Consider the following 21,450-nt stretch of genomic DNA (forward strand, 5'->3'; position numbering starts at 1 on the left):
TGCATTTCAAAGTAAGTTGCAAACATCAGTGCATTTTTTCCTAAATAATTCAGCCTGCATATCATTAACTACAGTTCAATACTTGTTAGTGGTTTTTTGTTTGGTTTTGGCTTTTTTTGCTGCTTTTAATTTTCAGTATTAATAAGAAAGATTCTCCCGCTCCCAAGATGGAAAGAAATTCATTCATGGATTCTTCTAGTTGTTGTGTTTCTATTTTTACACAGGGGTTTAGGGATTTCTGATTCATCTGCAGTTTATGCCGGTACATGGTGTGAGGACTGGATCCAATTTTATACATATATGTATACACACAGACACACACACACACACACACACAGGGAGTCTCTATTTTAAAAAATATTTTTATTGAGATTTAATTCACATACCATAAAATTAACCCTTTTAATGTGTACAATTTAGTGGGTTTTAGTATTTCACAAAGTTGTGCAGCCATCATCGCTACAATCTATATATGTACGTATCTATGTGTGTATATATCTGTTTGCTTGTTTTTCTCCAAATGTCTATCTAGTCTCAGCGCCACATATTAAAAACTCCAACTTTCTGCCAGAGATTTGAGATGCTGCAGCTGTTACTAAATTTCTGGGTGTTCGGGGGTCCACTTACGTTCCATTGGTCTGCTTGTCCATCTGTTTCGATATGTGGGAAGTCTTTGCTAACAACAGCCCTGGCCTAGGATTCTGGAGGGGGCGGGGGTGGGGGTGGGGAACGATGGACATGTGGCCACGCCTCTTCAAGGCCTTTAGTCAAGTTCTGTTACGAAGAAACCGTGCCCGATTCCAGCTCACCAACAGAGATAAAAGCTTTAATCCCCAGCGACTGAGAAAAAACCAGCTGGGCAGGAAGATGGTCAGCAGGAAACCCTGCGAAGGAGAGGTACCAAGGATCAAGACACCCCCCATTCTTGAGTCCCCCATCTCCTCTCCTGGCTCCCCAGCCCGGGGTGGGGACCCGCCCCTTCTCTGGAGGTCTCCCCCTTTCTGAGGGCTAGTGGACCCGGGCCAGGGACTGTCGCATCCAGCCCTCTGACAAGGATTGCCCCAGGAAAGCACCTGCACAGCGTGGCGGAGGCACTCAGGGGTTTGGGAGGTGAGGCCAAGTGTGTCCAACGCCTGCCAAGCGAAGTCCTCGGGACTCACCACGAGCAGCCCGCTTTTCAAGGGATTTGTTTCAACCAAAAAGGGGCTCACTGTTTGCAGGCAGGAAGGGGGTCAAGAAAAAGAACTTCCCTCCCCCTAAGCCTAAGCTCCCAGGCCCTCTCCGAGAATCCCTGAGTCCCACTCCTCTTGCCGACCACGTCCCAGACACGCCCCGGCCATGCCTTCGAGGCCACGCCCCCTCGAGAACCCACCGCTTCCGATCGTGGCTCCAAGGTAGCTCATCTTATTCTTTTTTTTTTTTTTTCAGGTTTTTCTTTCCTTCCTTCCTTCCTCCCTTCTTTCCTTCCTTCCTCTCTTCCTTCCTCCCTTCCCTCCTTCCGTTCTATTTTATTGAAGTACAGTTGATTTACATCCACTGAAGCTCTTCTGAGTCTCGGTCCTCTCTCAGACGCCCCCCCCACCCCATCCCCACCCCGCCCCCGCTCCTAAGACCTTCAGCTGTCTCTCAGCTCCTCCCCCCTCAGAGTCCTCCCCTTCTGAGCTGCCACTGTTGTCCCTTTTGAGCTCAGTCCCCGCGGAGTCAGGCACCTGCACAATGACCCCCTCGGAGTGGTACTCTGCGCCCACTGCCACGGAGAAGCTTCGCGCAAAGGCCTGCGGAGAAGGAGAGGGAGGGTCCCAGGACCAAGAGCTTTACCCGTGCAAACTCCTCCAGCCCGCCCTTGCCCCAGCGCCGTCCCTGATCCTAGAACACTCTACCGCCAGGAGGGGCCCCACCCTCAAGGCCCAAGTCCTCACCGTAACGCCTGAAATCTTCCTTGCTCTAAGCCCTCCCTCTGTTCCCATACACTCACTCTCCATTCCAGCCGGGCCAGTCTCTGAATTCCCTTTCTCCCACCTCATGGGTTCTCTTGACCCCTAGCCTCTGTTTCTCTTAAAAAACGAACAAAAAACCTGGCCTGTCCACTGGACTGTGCCCCAGATGTCTGTCTGAACTATTATTAGCCTCAGACTCAGGTGGCACATCACACACATGCATGCAAGCCTTTTCCACCATAACCTTCAGTGCCAGAATTAAGGGCTACTGCAGGAATTCCAGCAAGGCAGCCAGCCCTTGCCTGGTCTGTGGGTCTGGGTACCGTGGTGTCTGCATACACTGCTGCAAATGGATAGGGGCTCCTGTCAGTTACTGAAGATATGTTGATGATGATACCTTTGCTGCTGGAGGAGGAAGCATCATTTGGAAGGTAGTCATTGCCAGGGAACAGAGGGTCCCAGTGATCTCCCCACCTCCACCCCTTAGTCGCTGTCCTAATTTGAGAAAGATCAGAGAGACGGGGAAGAACTGGAAATGTGGAGGGGACAGCTGGGGAATGGACAAAGCCATGAGGCTGGATGGGGGAAGATCCAGAGTGAAAGACAAAGAGACTGCGGCTTACCTGGTGACCATTTGGGGCAGGACGATTCTAGTCATCTGCAGGAGGAATGGAGAGGACCCTGTCTTTCCCTTTCCACTGCTTTCACCTGCCCAGACTCCTGCCCCCTCCTCAAGTTCACTCCTATCCCCCTACCTTCCCTCAGGGAATATTCCCCTAGCACTTCCTCTATGCCAGGCCCAGTTCTGGGGGATGGTGGGGACCACCCAGAGCGATCAGAGCTCGCTGACCTTGGACCCAGTCCCTCCTAGCCCCGACTCACCTGGACCACAGACATCATGTTGCAGTTTATAACATCCAAGAATTTCTGGGGGAAGAAAATGGAACCTATCAGTCTTTCCCTTCACCAGCCCTGCCACAACTCCGATATTTTCTAGTTTACTTTTCTTTTAATGTGGAACACATTTTTAAAACGTAGCATCTACTAGAATTTAAAATGCACATAGACTTTGACACATCAACTCCACTCTGGAAATTTATTCCTCTCTAAGATACTCATACAATTTGTAGTCACATATACTAGGAAACATCCTGAATGCCCATCAATACTGGGATGACTAAATAAACACAGGGTAGCCAATGGATGGTTCACTGAGCACCAGGTAAAAAGAATGGGTCAGCTAATTATTCTGATTAGAATAATCCCCAAGATACATGCCTACCTGTGAAAGGTAAAGTGCAGAACAATAGGCTGCCGCCATCTGGATAAAAGATACATATACATACTTCTCTATGCACAGAGAAAAAAAACTACCACATTTTAAATTGGGGGTCACTTTTGGGGGATAGTATTGGAGGGAGAAGGGAAATTTTCACTTTCATTTCATAAACTTCTCTCTTTGGATTTTTTGATCAGTAAAGTTTTTTATAAATGTATACCATACACATACCAAAGTGCATAAATCTTTAGTGTAAAAAATGAACACAAATCTTTAGCCTCTACCCACATAAAGAAAGTATTGACAGTTTCCCAGATTCTTCATCTCCTGCAGTCACTACGCTTGCCTCTTCCCCAGTTAACCACTGTCTTGACCTCTAACACACTCTAGAATAGTTTCGTTCAGTTCTGAACTTCATTTAAGTGGAATCATTGAGTATGTATCCTTTTATCTCTGGCTTTGTCTGCTAAACATTATGTTTATAAGATTCTTCCGCATTATGTGTAGCAGAAGTTCATTCATGTTCACTGCTATAATTTTCCATCGTATGAAGGCGGCATGCTTTATTTCTCTAATCAACCCACTCCTGGGCATATATCCGGAGAAAACCATAATTCGAAAAGATACATGCACCCCAATGTTCATAGCAGTGCTCTTTACAATAGCCAAGACATGGAAACAACCTAAATGTCCATTGACAGAGGAATGGATAAAGAAGATGTGGTACATGTATACAGTGGAATACCACTCAACCATAAAAAAGAATGAAATAATGTCATTTGCAGCAACATGGATGGACCTAGAGATTATCATACTAAGTGAAATAAGTCAGACAGAGAAAAACAAATACCATATGATATCACTTATATGTGGAATCTAAAAAGATGATACAAATGAACTTACTTATGAACCAGAAACAGACTTGCAAACTTTGAAAACAAGCTTATGGTTACCAGAAGGGAAAGGAAGGGGGGAAGGATAAATTAGGAGGCTGGGATTAACGTATACACACTATTACATATAAAATAGATAAACAACAAGGTCCTACTGTATAGCACAGGGAACTCTACTAAATATTCTGTAATAACCTAAATGGGAAAATACTCTGAAAAAGAATGAATATATGTACATGTATAACTGAACCACTTTGCTGTACACCTGAAACTAACACAATATTGTAAATCAACTACACCCCAGTATAAAATAAAAATTAAATTAAAAAGTATTTAAATTCCAAAAAAAAAAAAGAAAGAATTCCAGTTGTTCCACATCCCCAACAACACTTGGCACTGACAATATTTTTAGCATTAACCATTTTAGTGGCTGTGTAGTTGTAGCTCACTCTGGTTTTAATCTGCAGTACCCTAATAAGAATGAGGTTTATTTTTTAAAAGTTCAGTGCAGGGCTTCCCTGGTGGTGCAGTGGTTAAGAATCCACCTGCCAATGCAGGGGACATGGATTGGAGCCCTGGCCTGGGAAGATCCCACATGCCGCGGAGCAACTAAGCCCGTGCGCCACAACTACTGAGCCTGCGCTTTAGAGCCTGCGAGCCACAACTGCTAAAGCCCGCACGCCTAGACCCCGTGCTCTGCAACAAGAGAAGCCACCGCAATGAGAAGCCTGCACACTGCAACAAACAGTAGCCCCTGCTCACGGCAACTAGAGAAAGCCTGCGTGCAGCAACGAAAACCCCCCAATGCAGCCAGAAATAAATAAATAAAATAAATAAATTTATTTTTTTTAAAAAGGCTAAAAAAAAAAAAGTTCAATGCAGCAAGAAGATATAACAATTATAAAGATATACAGATCTAACAACAGAGCCCCAAAATATGTGAAGCAAAACACCATATACAAAAAACTCTAAATGGATCAAAGTCCTAAACGTAAGAGCCAAAATTACAAAACTCTTGAAAGAAAACAGAGGAAAAGCTTTATGACATTGGGTTTGGCAATGATTTCTTGGATGATACCAAAAGCACAAGCAGCAAAAGAAAAATAGATAAACTGTACTTCATTAAAATTAAAACCTTTTGTACATTAAAAGATACTATCAACAGAGTGAAAAGGCAACTTGCAAAATGGCAGAAAATTTACAAATCATTCATTTGATAAGGGATTAATAACCATAATATATAAAGAGCTTCTACAACTCAAACACCAATGAGTCAAAGAAGAAATCACAAAAGAAATTTAAAAATACTTCGAGACAAATGAAAATAGAAATTAAAACACAACATACCAAATTTACATTTATCTAGATTGGCTAAGAAAAAAAATACTGAAATTACTAAAATCAGAAATGAAAGTGGGACATTACTACTGATTCCACAGAAATAAAAAGGATTATAAGAGAGTACTATGAACAACTGTACACCTATAAATTGGATAATCTAGATGAAATAGGTAAGTTCCTAGAAACACAAAACCTACTGTGACTCAATCAGGAAGAAATAGAAAATCTGAACAGACCCATAACTAGTAAGGAGATTGGACCAATAATCAAAAATTTCCCAAGAAAGAAAATTCCTGGATAGATGACTTTGCTGATGAATTCTACCAAACATTTAAAGAAGAACTAATGCCAATTCTTCTCAAACTCTTCCAAGACATTGAAGAGGAGAGAACACTTCTTAACTTATTCTATGAAGCCAGCATTGCCCTGATACCAAAGTCAAAGACACTACAAGAAGGGAAATCTACAGACCAATATCCCTCATGAACACTGACACAAAAATCCTCAACACAATGCTAGCAAATTGAATTCAACAGCATATTGAAAGGATTATACACCATGACCAAGTGGGATTTGTTCCTAGAATGCAAGGATGGTTCGATATACAAAAATTGACTAATGTAACACAACACATTAACAGGATAAAGAAAAAAATCTCATGATCACCTCAATTGATGCAGAAAAGTATTTGACAAAATTCAACACCTTTCATGATTAAAACATTCAATAAACTAGGAATGGAAGGAAACTATCTCAACATAATAAAGATATGAATAATGCACATAAAATAATACATATAATAATATGAAAAGCCCACAGCTAACATCACACTCAGTGGTGAAATACTGAAAGCATTTCCTGCTTTTGCCATTTCTGTTCAACACAGTACTGGAAGTTCTAGCCAGAGCAACTAAGCAAGAAAAGAAGTCAAAGGTATTCAACCTGAAAAGGAAGAAGTAAAATTATCTCTGTTTGCAGATGATATGATCTTACATGTAGAAAATCTTAAAGATTCCACAAAAAAGTGAAAACTAATAAGCAAACTCACAAAGAAGTGGGATACAAAATCAATACCAAAAACTCTGCTGCATTTCTATACATGAACAATGAACAACCCAAAAGTGAAGTTATGAAAACAATTCCATTTGCAATAGCATCAGAAAGAATAAAAGAATAAATATACTTAGGAATTAACTTAACCAAGGAAGAAAGACATATACTGAAAACTATAAAACATTACTGAAAGATATTAGAGAAGAGATACAAATTGGAAAGACATCCCATATACATGGGTTGGAAGACTTAATATTGCTAAGATGTCAGTACTACCCAAAGTGATCTACAGATTCAATGCAGTCACTATCAAAATCCTAACAGCATTTTTGCAGAAATAGAAAAACCCAGCCCAAAATTGATATGGAATCTCAAGGGACCCTGAGATTAGCCAGACTGATTTTGCATCATCATTTCCACTTCTGGGTATATGCCCAAAAGAATTAAAAGCAGGTACCCAAACAGATATTTGTACACCAACAGTTCATAGCAGCATTATTCACAACAGCCAAAAGGCGGAAACAACCCAAGTGTCTATCAACAGATGAAGAGGTAAACAAAATGTGGTATATACATGTGATGGAATATTATTCAGCCTTAAAAAGGAAGAAAATTGGGACACATGCTACAACATGGATGAACCCTGAAAACATTATGCTAAATGAAATAAACCAGGCACAAAAGGACAGATACTGTATGATTCCACTTATATGAGGCACCTAGAAGAGTCAAATTCATAGAGACAGAAAGTAGAATGGTGGTTTCCAGGACCTGTGGGTAGGGAGGAATGGGGGGGGGGCATTACTGTTTAATAGGTAAAGAGCTGAAAAAATCCTGGAGATGCCTGGTGGTGATTGTTTCACAAAAATCTGAATGTACATAATACCCCTGAACTGTACACTTCAATATAGACAAAATTTAAGTTATATATATTTGCCATAACTTAAAAATAAAGAAAATAAAAAGAATGAAGTTCTGATACTTGCTAACAACATGGATGAAATTGAAAACATTATGCTAAGTGAAATAAGCCAGGCACAAAAGGAAAACTATTCTATGATGTCACTTGTATGAGGTATCTAGAATTAGCAAGTTCACAGAGACAGAAAGTAGAGATAGATGCTACCAGGGGTAGGTAATAGGGAAGAATGTGGAGATACTGCTTAATAGGACCAGAGTTTCTGTTTGGGATGATGAAAAAGTTCTGGAAGCAGATAGTGGTGACAGCTGTACAACACTGTGAATGTATTTAATGCCACTGAGTTGCACACTTTAAAATGGTTAAAATGGCAAGTTTAATGTTACATATGTTACAATTCTTAAAAAAAAAAATCTATGCTATTTCCATTATCTTGGTTACATGTGGACCTCATTACATTATCTATTATTTCTCTTGCTTTCAATCACGATTTTTCTTCTAATATTCCTGGTTATATTTTGCTGAGTGCTGGATATTTAATATTTTAAAAATCGTATTGCTAATTCGAGTCCCTGGACTACATCGTTTTTCTCTAAAAATGGTTTGGTTTGGTTTCGCTTCTCCCCGGCAGCTAAACTAGGGGGCGCTAAAATATCAGATCAACTTAATCCCGACGGGAATCGAGATCATTTAAAACCTGGCTTCAGGGGCTTCCCTGGTGGCGCAGTGGTTGAGAATCTGCCTGCCAATGCAGGGGACACGGGTTCGAGCCCTGGTCTGGGAAGATCCCACATGCCGCGGAGCAACTGGGCCCGTGAGCCGCAATTACTGAGCCTGCGCGTCTGGAGCCTGTGCTCCGCAACAAGAGAGGCCGCGATAGTGAGAGGCCCGCGCACCGCGATGAAGAGTGGCCCCCGCTTGCCACAACTGGAGAAAGCCCTCGCACAGAAACGAAGACCCAACACAGCCATAAATAAATAAAGATAAATAAATAAATTTAAAAAAAAAAAAAAAAAAAAAAAAAAAAAAAACCTGGCTTCAGTTCCTATGAAACCTACTTTACCCTAACTCCTGGATTATAGTTTTCAGGATCTCAGCCTAAAGCCTGGGATATTTTCCAAAGCTTTGCACTACATAATTTGTTGCAGCTCGCACACTATGTTGAAAGCTCTGCTTTGCCTCTTAAATGCTCATTCACTTTGAAGGGAAATGTTGCTTCAAATGTCAGATTCACCCCTCTTGGATTCTTTCTTCTCTCAAATCCTGGTGAGACAATTCCTCATTGCCTTAGTAGTTTGATGCCTTCAAACAGTTATTTTAAAAATATTTTATCCAGCTCTCCTAATCGTTCTCATTTGCAGGGTTAGTCTTAAACCACAGCTTCCTCTAACACCAGAGGCAGAATACACAGACTGCCTCTCTTTACATTTTCTAAAATGAACCTATGCATTACTTTTGAAATAATAATAAGTAAAATCTAAAAGCCATCCTGATCTCCTATTTTGTCTATGTCTAATAATAATGGCCCACATTTGTGGAGCACACAACTTAGGTTTATGTGCATTATTTTATTCCATTGTCATATCAGCCCTATGAGGTCAGCAAAAATATGGATTCCCATTTTATAGATATGAAACTGAGGCACTGACTTGCCCACGTGGCTCATTTCCCCTTAAAGTTAGCAGAACCAGACTCAACTTGAACAGCTGTCCCCGTTGGGCACCGCAGAAGGGCGCCCCATGGAAGGAGAGACCTCCTTCACGTCCTAGACACCGTAGGTCTGTAGCTCTCAAAACAATAAACAAAGCTAGTGTACCGCGCCGGGTTTTCCAACAGAGGGAGCAGTGTGAGGCAGAGGTACCCGCGGACTAGTACTCGGTTTTACTCACTTAGGCGATGTCCTCACAGTCGAGCAGTTTCCTCAAGCCAGGTGCATACTGCTTGCCCACATTGTTTACTGAGTGAGAGGGGGCAAATTGTTTGTTTCATTCCAACGGTCCCAGGGAGACGGGGTGGGGCAAAAGAGAGGGCGACCACAGAGAGTTCCGGGTCAGGGTGAGCACGGGGGCAAGTTGAGGGCAGCGCTCCTCCCAACAGGCACAGGGACGTACTCAGTACTCCGATCTCCAGGTCCTTCAGTCCTGCCTCAATGGCCTCGTAGGTCTCCAAGCCTCCGGTGAAATCCACCTGGATGACTCGTGTGCTTTTGCCAAGAAGCCTCTCTGGGAAGGGCAGTGGGAGCCAGGCCCTTAGCTGGAATCGAGTCCGACCTCTGCCCCCGTCCCTGTTCAGCCCCAGCCCCTACATGATGGCCCCAGATGCATAGATGTCTAGCTCCCCGCCCGCGCCTCGGCCACCTACAGACCTCGTCCGGGATCACGCCCCCGGCCACGCCCCCGGCCACGCCCCCGTCTAGCCCCAGCCCTTGACCCAGAACTTTACCCGCTCCCCTCTTCCCCTCCTCACCTATCGCCTTTGCCTCGTGCTCCAACGTGCTCAGGTCTCCACGGATGAGGACGATGTTCAGACCTCTCCCGGCGAGCTGCAGGGGATGCATTCATTCATTTATTCTCGAAAGCCACAAATATTTACTGTGTGCTGACAGGGTGCTACAGTCTTATAGGCGCTGTGGGTGCAGAGGTGAACAAAAGAGAAATACTAAAGTCTGCCCTCCTGGAGCATGCATTCTGGGGAAAGACAATTCTAGACAGACAGAACAGCAAGTGCAAAGGCCCTTGCACAAAGGCTGGCAGCTTCGAGGACGCTGTACAGTCCAGTGTGCACTGAATGAAGTGGCCGGTTGTACAGGAGCCCAGATCATGGAGCCTCGAATGCCCCAGTAAAGACTCTGGCTTTTATTCTCAGTGACATAAGAATCCAATAATTTTTATACCTTCCTTCTTTCATGCATTTATTCAAAATGTGTCTATTGAGCCCTTGCTCTTTGCTGGGTGGTGCTGGGGACACAGCATGCCCAAGATAGACCCAGTCTCACTCAGCAGCCAGAGGGTTCTCTCTGAAATACAAACCTGTTCCTGCCTTCCCCTGCTCAGAACCTGCCTTGACTCCCCAGTGTCTCTGAGATAAAACTACACTCCTCACCGTGGCCTCAAGTGGCCTGGCTCCGGCCTGAGTCTTCAGCTGTCTCTCCTGCCGGTGGCCGTCTATGGGAATCCAGGCACAGCAGACAGTTCATTTAGTCCCAAGAGCACCCCCTGAATTTTCCTGCCTCTGGGCCTTTGCACATGCTGCTCCTTTTGCCTTGAATGCCCTTCTGCTTGAAACAAAGTCAGCCAATATTTTTGGAATGGGTGCTCAGCAGCATTTTGGTGCATGTCTGACCCTCTCAACCTGCCTGTCTGAGGGTGACATATTATGTGGGACTGAGTGTCCATCAGCTTTGGAGGGGGGCTGGGCACAAACATCTCAACAGCTCCAGCGTCTGAGAGGTTGATGCTGTGAAGGGCATTTATTCATTCAACAAACATTCGCCCAGAATCTGCTTGTGCCTGGCCTTGTGCTAGGTGGTGCTGACCAGCACAGCCACAGCCCTGCCCTCTTGGGGCTCACAGTGCAGTGCTGGGACAGACCAGTCCCCAGATGGCAATGACTCAGAGTGGCCATCACTACCAGCTGACTTGCATCCAGACACAAATTCTCTCCCTTTCCGCCAGGGTTGCCTTTCTATTCATGCACTAGCCTCCCCTCCCTTCTTGTCCACTCAAGGACATCACTCCAGCTTTCTCCCATCTTCCCCCTTCATCAAAACCTCTCCCTCTTCTGGATGATTCCCATCAGCATGAAATCCTACCAGAATCTCTCTCATTTTCTCTGTTCAGGCATTGGCCCATTTCTCATCACACCACCACAGTTTACTCAACATTCTAAGAGAGGATTGTTTATCCTGGCTCTCTTATCACATCCTCTTGTACCCAATCCAATCGGTCTCCCACCCCCACCATGCCACCCAAACCACTCTGGTCACCAATAACTTCCACGATGGTAAACCCAGTGCTGTATTCTCAGCACCTCCCAATAGCAACTGACACATTCATCACCCCTTCCTCCTGGAAACACTTTCCCTGGCTTCCAAGACCTCTCTTCCAACCCTGGTTTTCCCCCCATTCTCAGTCCTTGTGCCTTCTCATCTTCTGTACCTCTTAACTTTGGGTGCTCCAGGGAGCACTCTGGGGTGATTCAGACTGTGCTCCCCTTCTCCATCAACACCCACTACCACAGGCACCTCATCTAGTCTCATGACTTTAAATGGGATCGTTATGTTGATGATGCTTCCACTTATATCTCCATCCAAACCTCCCCTCTGAACTCCAGAATGGCATTTCCAACTTCTGGAACTTCTCAACTTGGATACCTAATTGGTATCTCAAACTTGGAATGTCCAAAATGAGACTCCTTCCTGTTTCCCCCAAACTTGGTCCTCCCCTCAGTTCAACTCCATCTCAGTAATGGCAGCTGCATTTTTTGAGGTATTCTGGTCAAAAATTTTATAGTAATTTATTTTATGAGGCCAGCATTACCCTAACACCAAAAACCAAACAAAGATATTGCAAGAAAAGAAAACTATAAACTAATACCACCTCTTATAAACTTAGACACAAAAATTCTCAACAAAATAGTAGTAAATCAAATCTAGCAATATAGAAGAAGGATAATCAATAATCACCAAGTGGGGTTTATTGCAGGAATGCAGGGTTGGTTCAACATTTGAAAAATCAATTGATGTAATATACTATATAAACAGAGTAAAGAAGAAAAACCACATGATCACCTCAACAATCACCGAAAAGTTACCTGACAAAAGTCAACCTCCATCCATGATAAAAACTCTCAGCAACCTAGGTATAGAAAGGAACGTCCTTAACCTTATAAAGGTTACATAAATACATACACACTTACACACATTTTAAAAGCCTACAGCTAACATTATACTTAATGGTTGAAAACTGAATGCTTTTCCTCTAAGATCAGGAACAAGGGAGGATGATATTCACTCTTACCACTCCTCTGAACATCATATTTAATTTGCTGGGCAATACAATAAAGCAAGAGAAAGAAATAAAAGGTACACAGATTGGAAAGTCAGAAATTAAATTGTCTCTTACACAGATGACATGACTGTCTACATAGAAAATCCCAAGAAATCCACAAAAAAGCTACAAGAACTAAGAGCTGAGCTTAGCAAGGTTTCGGGTTACAGGGTCAGAAGTTTGGAGTCGTACTCCACATCCAATCTTTTTAATAAATCTTGTCAGCACTACCTTCAAAATCAATCCAAAATCCAAGTACTTCTTATGCCTCTATGCTGTCACCCTGGTGTAAGTCATCAAGATCTCCTGCTTGGATTTTGCAAGAGCTTTTTAGCTGATCTCCCTGCTTCCATCCTCACCCCCCTATAGTATCGCATCCCTCTTCAGAACCCACGTCACTCAGTAAATGTTAAGGTCTCCACCATAACCTACCAGATTCCCCATGATCTGCCCTGAAATTGCATCTTTGCCCTCATCTCCTACTGTTCCCCTCTCCCTTTCATTCTGATACAAACACAGTGGCCCCTTTCCTGCTTCTCCAACAAGCAATGCTTCCTACCTCAGGGCCTTTGCACTGGCAGTTTCTTCTCCCTGGAAGTTCCTTCTCCCAGTTATTCACAAGACTCCCTCCCTCACCTCCTTCTGTTCTTTGCTCAGTGCTGCCTTCTCAGTGACACTTCTGATTATCCTATATAAAAATTGGAACGTGCACATCCCCAGGGCTCCCTGTTCTCCTTTCCTGATTTATTTTTCTCCTTAACTCTTATAACCATTTGATGCACTATACATTTCATTTGTTTATCTTATTTACACCTGTCTCCCCTCACTTCAACATAAGCTTCACGATGGCAAGGTCTTTTGATTTTTTTTAATCTATTTTGTTCACTGCTGTACCCCTGGCACCTAGAAGATGCCTGGCACGTGGAGGTGGTATATAAATATGTTTTGAATGAATAAATCAGGGCAATGATGGGAGAACATCAAGGGTCTGTAGAAGCCCAGTGTAAACACCCACCCCCACCCTGGGGAGCAGAGGGGAGGCTTCCTGGAGGAGAGGACGTCTGAGGGAACCAGATAAAGCACACAATTCTCAGTCTAATAGGGTTAGCTGACAACAGACAAACAGACAGGAGAAGCTCTCCCACCACACACGCCAAGCCCTGGCTCACCTCATGTGCATAAGCCTTGCTGATGCCGTTGGTGGCCCCTGTCACCACTAGAATGGAGAGAAGGAGCAGAGGGCAGGAGGGGAGCACCCCCAGATCCAACCTCCCTATCATCTCCTCCACTGTCCCTCTTGTCCCTTTTTGCACCTTTTCTGGGACCCTCCTTCACTGAAGCCCAACCCCTCCTGGTTCCAGAACTTCACGCATTCCATGCCTCCCTTGCCCTGGTTGCTCCAGCCTTCACCTCTCTTTCTTCCAGGAGTCCCTGGCCTCTGCCCTGATTAGGGACCCTCACCTGTCATCTGTCCTCGTTCCTGCTGTCCCCACCCCTACCTGCCTGACTCGGAGCCCCCCTTCCTCACCTGCCCAGGCTCTGTGCGCCCGGGGCCAGGGCTTGCCCCGGCGTGCCTGGGCAGCAGGTAAACACAGACTGTGTAGCCCGCCCCCCAAGTCGCCCACAGCAGCAGGCACGTGGCGGTAACCGCTCCCCCCACTCTCAGCACATCCCAATCCGACTCCATCCCAACCCCAGCCAACAAGTCATCCAACCTAGGGCCAACGAGGCTTTCTTTGGGAGCAGCTATTTCAAGCCTGACCTGCCTACTGCGCCTTAGCCCCGCCCACACTACTAGTCAAGAATTCCGCCCCGCCCCTCACTCTAGCCACGCCCAGTGGGGGTTTATTCTAACCAGTAGCCTCGCCCATCGGTCCTAGCACCGCCCCTATCTAATTGGGCCACACTTGGGCTTAATGTCGGTCCTGAATCCCTGCAGAGCAGGTGTACATCCAGCCTCCCCTCAGCCCACAGAGCTGGGCAAAGGGTGCCCACAGATGACCACCGTTTGGGTCACTGAACTCAACCTAGATGCTGGTGGGGGCCAGAACTGATAATAGCGATCAGTCACTAGAGGGTTTTGTCAATGCACAGTTTGTCTGAAGAACCTGACCTACAGATTATCTGCTTGGGCAGTGTAAAAGCCAAAGCCCTTACAGCGGCTTTACGTGACTTTGCTCCTCATTCCTCTTTTGCAAATTCTATTTTTTTTCACTTGTTCTTAGTGTTTATTATTTAATAATAAACTATAATTATTATTTAATAATTACGGATATTATTTAATAATAATTATTATAATTATAGTTATTATTATATGATTAAATTATTATTATTTAATAATAAATTATTGTGGTAAAATATACGTAACATAAATTTTACAATTTTTTTAAAAAATTTTTTATTTATTATTTATTTATTATTTTTATTTTTGGCTGTGTTGGGTCTTCGTTTCTGTGTGAGGGCTTTCTCCAGTTGCGGCGAGTGGGGGCCACTCTTCATCGCGGTGCGCGGGCCTCTCACCATTGCGGCCTCTCTTGTTGCGGAGCACAGGCTCCAGACGCTCAGGCTCAGTAGTTGTGGCTCACGGGCCCAGTTGCTCCGCGGCATGTGGGATCTTCCCAGACCAGGGCTCGAACCCGTGTCCCCTGCATTGGCAGGCAGACTCTCAACCACTGCGCCACCAGGGAAGCCCAAATTTTACAATTTTAACCCTTTTAAAGTGTATATATAATTCAGTGACATTAGGCATAGTCACAATTCTGTGCAACTGTCACCACTATCCATTTCTAGAAATATTTCATCATCCCTGATAAAAAGAAGACAACAGGTCCCAAATGGAGTCAGTTGTGCTAACCCCCAGGTCAGCAAAACGAGATTTAATAACAAACCTAATTGTAGTTTCAACCCCACCAGAATGTAACCTTTAACTATTCAACCTAGAATCACCGGGTCAGCACTAGTGAGGTAATTCACCCAATAAGCCCTTCCATCCCCTTACGAGGATGAATTCAAACAATGAATTCTTCCATAAAAAGGTCCTTTTTTCCACCCCCTTTCTGCCTTGAACAACCTTTTCTTTTCTACAGCTCAGTGGAGCTCCTTTTTATTGCTAGATGGGACGCAGCCCGATTCATGAATCATTGAATAAAGCCAATTTGATCTTTAAATTTACTCAGTTGAATTCTTGTTATTTAACAGATTTGGTGGCAGCAGCCGGACCAAAGGAGACTTCCGATGGCTTTGGGGACAGCAAGAAACACAGGTGTAGTACCCCGTGAATCCTTTGAGCTCACTGTGTTTCTCACCATTTCCGAGGGCCTTGGGCGAGCTTCTCTCGGTTCTGAGTTCTGTTCTGTTTGCGTCAAGCTCCTGATCTACTTGGCTTTCCAGTTAGTTTCCCATTTGTCTGGAATCACTAGTTCCATGTCGGGAACTGCTGGTGACAGCTACAGTTTCCCATTTGTCTGGAAGATGCCTGCAGTTCCCATTCCTTGGGGTCTGCTGGTTCAATCCTTTCCCCAGTCCCCAGTTCCATGTTGGGAATTGCTCATGGTATGCACAGGACCTTTTCTTGGCCAGGATGCAGTAACATCTCTGGGCTATTGCCAATATATTAAAGGGCATGTGTTTGTTTGTCTTGTTTTGTATCAATGAGAGTTTTTGTTGACTGGGACCTCAGAGGTCAAAAAGCCGCAAAAATTGGTGGGTGTGGATCGAGCACTTAAGACCTGTTAAGAGTGCTCACCACCAAACCCAAAGACATCGTGTTAGGATAAGTTGGTCAAGGAATGGGTTAGATTGACAGTAAGTCACCTACCAATCTCAAGGAAATTTCCATGCAATGAGCTACACTGTAAAATGCAACACAATCCCCAATCCAGTGGCACATCCCTTTTAGGTGTTGATTCGGCTCTGAGAAACCCAAAGGCTTAGCTAATGGGATCCTTAAATTCTAACGAGTTAAGCGCCCCACCTTCCAGCACACCTGCTTATTTTATGTCTAAAAACTATGGTTCCGGAAGCTATAAATATCTCCAAAAATAGCCAAATCTGACTGAAAACAATCTAGAGTTACAATGAGGGAATGTTCCAGTTACACAAGATCCTTCATTTAAAAACTGCACTTGAAAGTAAGGGTTCATGAATTAAATGAATAGAATGGGATGTCTATTTCAATTGGTACACGTGAACTTCCAAAAGGCTTCAAGATTCCAAAATAGCTTCATTAAAAGACTTGTTACTGAAGGCTGATGAAAAGTGAAAGACAACAGAGGTACCTAAAACAGTAGATGGCAGGATTGACAGGACTCTGCTCCCCTCTATCCTTCTTTGCCTGAGCGTTCACATTTTACTCATTCCCTGTCTGGACTGCCTTTCTACTCTGGAGACTATTAAATAGTTACCTTTTAAAATAAAAAGGCCCGAGGTTGCAGGTGATCCTCCTTGGACAGCTTTCACTCCTTGGTCAAAGACTAAACCAAGGGACTTCCCTGGTGGTCCAGTGCTTAAGAATCTGCCTTCCAATACAGGGGACATGGGTTCAATCCCTGGTGGGGGACTAAGACCCCATCTGCCGTGGGGCAACTAAGCCCGCGAGCCACAACTGGAGAGCCCGCGTGCAGCAACTACAACCTCCACGAGCTCTGGAGCCCACATGTTGCAACAAAGAGCCCACACGCCACAACGAAAGATTCCGCATGCCGCAATGAAGATCCCGTGTGCTGCAACTAAGACCCGATGCAGTCAAATAAATAAATAAATATTTTTTTAAATTAAAAAAGAAAGACTGAACTAAGAGCTATAGTTAAAGAATTTTCTAATCCCCAAAAGTTTTGTTGAAACGTTTAGAATCCTATGACCCTGGGTTGCCAGATCTTTACCAGCTTGTGTAGGTGTTGGTAGGACCTGGTGAAGCCCAAAAACAGATGTGGGAAGCAGAATGGCATCATCCTGAGGATGATATTCAAGATCCTCAGTCTCGGGACTTCCTGGCTGTCCAGTGGTTAAGACTCCACGCTTCCTATGCAGGGAGTGCAGATTAGATCCCTGGTCAGGGAACTAAGATCCCACAGGCCACAGGGGTGCAGCCAAAAAACCCCAAAACCACATGTTAAGATCCTCGGTCTCTAACATGATCCTCTGATAGACCAGAAAAATCTCCCAATGTGGCAACTGAGCCTAGGGTGTTCCCTGCCTACATTGATTGGTCTATTATTCAAATATGCAAACAAAGAAGGAGGAATCTGTGGCAGATTTTAAAGCCCGTTTGGAAGCTCTCTTCTGATGGCATTCTGGATTCCATTCAGTAAATGAGGTCACTCAATCTGCTCTTGCTGCCCTATTAGTAAACAGATTATTTCCTGAGATTAGCAGGCTAATAAAAAGACAGAAAATAGGATGGGAGGCCACTGGTCTTGTTACTAAGCCAGTTTCGTTTGCCCTACATGCAGCAAGCCAAACGTTGATACGTCGTTTGCAGCAGAACAACAGTTTATTCACAAGGCAGCCAAATGGGGAGATGGGAGAATGAATCTCAAATCCGCCTACCCAAAGGTGAGGGGCTTGAGATATTTATGAGATAAAAAAAGGTCTTAGGTTTGGGGGAAGGTGGTTGTAGGTAGGGAAGAGATGAGGTAATCAGTGCTTTGCACAGGCGTATCTGGGTTACATGCTTCTTCATGAGATGCATGTTCAAAAATAGAGGTGCTTAGCACAATCTGAGGGTGGAGGCTTTGGCTCTCTGATGTCAAATTGTCATTCATCAGACACCTGTGCAGGCCCAGTTTTAGGGTCAGTGGTCCCAACCAGTCTTAGCTGGCTCGAACTGGACGAGAGCTGACTCCAGTTTCCTAAAAAACAACATAAGCCCCCATTATTATAGCATCCCATATGTCAGAGGTGTTATATATAGGGGTGGTTAAGGAGTCTTGTGATATATTACCTAGGGTACATGAAGCTTGCAATTAAGGAGAGGAAAAAAAGAAAAGAAAAAAATAACTAAAGCCAGCTTACTTAGTGAAGGCATTTTACAAGCAGAGGGTTTTAATCAAGTTCGTTTATCTCGTGTTCTGTAAAACAAGCTCAAGAATTTCTGTTAGTCACCAGCCTCTATTAACCCTGTGGAGCATGGTTTCAGTCTCCCCTATCTTTTTAAAAAATATTTATGTATTTATTTGGTTGTGCTGGGTCTTAGTTGTAGCAGGCAGGCTCCTTAGTTGTGGCTCGTGGGCTCCTTAGTTGTGGCAGGCAAACTCTTAGTGGTGGCGTGCATGTGGGATCTAGTTCCCTGACCAGGGATCAAACCCAGGCCCCCTGCATTGGGAGCACGGAGTCTTAACCACTGCGCCACCAGGGAAGTCCCCTCCCCTACCTTTTGATCATCCCTCAATCTTGAGGAAAGAGGGGCCGAGACCACACTGGCTACTGCCTGCTGATAACGGGTGTAGGCCTACCAAGGGTTTGAGAAATGAAACTATTATGCATTTGATTGCAAATATGCACAAATCCCAAGATGAGGACAAGGCTTTGGGCTTAAGGATACAAGACAAACAGCAAGAACAGAGTTATAACAAGAAGGAATATAAATCCTAGCAAGCACAGAACAATAATACCGAGTTTAAGCAATCCCTCCAATATAGACCTTATTCCCTACGGGATCCGTGAGAAGGTACTTCCTAAGAGACTGAATCCATGTTCTTGTGGTGACACCTGTGGGAGCCAAGTTGTCTAATTTTGTCTAAGAAGGTTTTTTACTTCAATGTGGTATTAAAATATACATAACAGGAGCTACTGGCCACTACATAGTCTCCTCTTTTTTCTGCTAAAATATAATCTAAAAAATCTTATTGTCTAATACTATTCTGGCTAATGAATCTAGGGCCTTTTGCAGGCTATGGCTTGAACCTGATCTTTTATGCCCGTTATAATCTGTCCTTGATATAGATGAGGAAGAATTACAACAAAAATCCTCTAGTGTAACAGAGGTGCCCCCAAATCTATGGGTACTTCTAGTCCTGACATTGGGAGAACAAAAAGCACAGAACTGTAAAAATTCTGACATATGTGGTTAAACCTCTTCCTAAATTGCCTCAATATTCATTAAAGCCTGAATCTATACAGGTCTCACACCAACAATCAAGATCTAATCAACCAGGGGTTAGTCATTTCCTGCACGAGCCCCTTTAACACAAAAAAAGCTAATGGGTGGGAAGCTGTTTACAAGATCGTTATCCCCCATTTCGCAGTTGTTCCAAACACACACACTCTTTTGTCACTAATTCCACCAGACTCAAAAGGGTTCACTGCTGTAGACCTTTGTTTAGCTTATTTTTTTTAGCATCCCTGTGCTAATCTATTTGCCAATATCTATTTGCCTTTACTTTGAACAATCAACAATACACTTGGACACTCATGTCTCAAGGGTCCACGGAGGCCCCTTCTAATTTCTCTCAAGTGCTCCACCAAGATCTAAGCACCCTCCAGTTCCCCAGGAAATCAACTCTTACCATATGTAGATGAACTCTTGCTGTGCTTAGTTCTCCAAGAGGCGTCCATAAATGATTCTATCTATTTGCTACAACAGTTAGCTGAAAAGAGACATAAAGTCTCTAATGAAAGATAACAACTATCTCTAGACACTGTTCATTACCTAGGTCATAACTGAAGTACTGAAGGAATACAATTATCTCCCAAACAGATTAAGCTAACCCAAGAATTTCCTTGACCCGCAAATAGGCAACAGCTTCGTGAATTTCTAGGCCTGGCTGGCTGCTGCAGACCCTAAGTTTTCTCTATTGGCTTCCCCACTCTATAAACTTAACTAAAGTAAAGAGTCCCTGATTCCCCTTGGTGAGAAGATAAATACGGGCAGGTCTTTTCACCGCCTGCCCTAGGGCTACCTAACGATTCAAACCCTTTCACCTTATTTGTGCTTGAAAGAGATGAGCCAGTCCTGGGAAGGCTCGCACAGACCATGGTAATAAGTACAGGCCTGTTATTAATAATAATAAAAAAAAGTGCAAGCCTATTGCCTATTAATAGCACACAAGTGGATTCAGTGGCTTGTGCCTACCCAGCTATAAATAAGGCTATAACTAAAGCTGTGCCCCAGGGGGTTAACAGAAATTGGTGACTAACAGAAATTCTTGAACTTGGCTTACAGAACAGCAGCTAAGGAAACAGCTTGTTTAAGAAAACAAACAGGGACTTCCCTTGTGGTCCAGTGGGTAAGACTCCACACTCCCAATGCAGGGGGCCCGGGTTTGATCCCTGGTCGGGGAACTAGATCCCGCATGCATGCCACAACTAAGAGTCCACATGCCACAACTAAGAAGTCTGCATACCGCAACTAAGAAGTCCACGTGCCGCAACTAAAAATCCTCCGTGCCGCAACGAATATCCCGTGTGCTGCATATAAGACCCGGGACAGCCTAAATAAATAAATATTTAAAAACAAACAAACCAACAAACCTCTGCTTGTAACTTGCCTTCACTGACCAAGTTTGCCTTATTTTTTTGATGCCTTAATCACCCCTATAGGTAACACATCTGACATATGGGCCACTATAGTAACAGGGGCTTAAGTTGTTTTCCAGGAACCTGGAGTCTGCTCTTGTCCAGTTCGAGCCAGCTAAGACTGGTTGGGACCACCGACCCTAAAACTGGGCCTGTGCAGTTGTCTGATGAATGACAATTTGACATCAGAGAGCCAAAGGCTCCACCCTCAGATTGTGCTAACCACCTCCATTTTTGAACATGCATCTCATGAAGAAGCATGTGACTCAGATACAACTGTGCAGAATGCCAATTACCTCATCTTTTTCCCTACTTCCAATCTCCTTTCCCCGTGCTTATGACCACCCTGTTTTGTGGCCTATCAAACATACCTTGTACATCCGCTTTAACCATGAAGGAAAAGAATGCATTTAAAAATAAAAATAGAGTAATTGTGGTTCAGGCATGCAAAATAGAGCTGGGCGGT

General features: G+C 44.0%; 1 protein-coding gene across 1 annotated transcript; it reads right to left on the minus strand.

Moving 5' to 3' along the window:
• Positions 1–420: 420 nt before the first annotated feature.
• LOC118885618 (very-long-chain 3-oxoacyl-CoA reductase-B-like) lies at positions 421–14,187 on the minus strand. Its single transcript, XM_036834426.1, is given in 12 exon segments — positions 421–884; positions 1,074–1,219; positions 1,715–1,775; positions 2,261–2,342; positions 2,561–2,595; positions 2,820–2,864; positions 9,312–9,379; positions 9,534–9,644; positions 9,889–9,964; positions 13,640–13,686; positions 13,999–14,046; positions 14,049–14,187. Coding segments are annotated over 12 exon segments (945 nt in total). The 5' UTR covers positions 14,158–14,187; the 3' UTR covers positions 421–767.
• Positions 14,188–21,450: the final 7,263 nt, after the last annotated feature.

The sequence above is a fragment of the Balaenoptera musculus genome, chromosome 19 (assembly GCF_009873245.2).
Source record: "Balaenoptera musculus isolate JJ_BM4_2016_0621 chromosome 19, mBalMus1.pri.v3, whole genome shotgun sequence".
Lineage (NCBI taxonomy): Eukaryota > Metazoa > Chordata > Mammalia > Artiodactyla > Balaenopteridae > Balaenoptera > Balaenoptera musculus.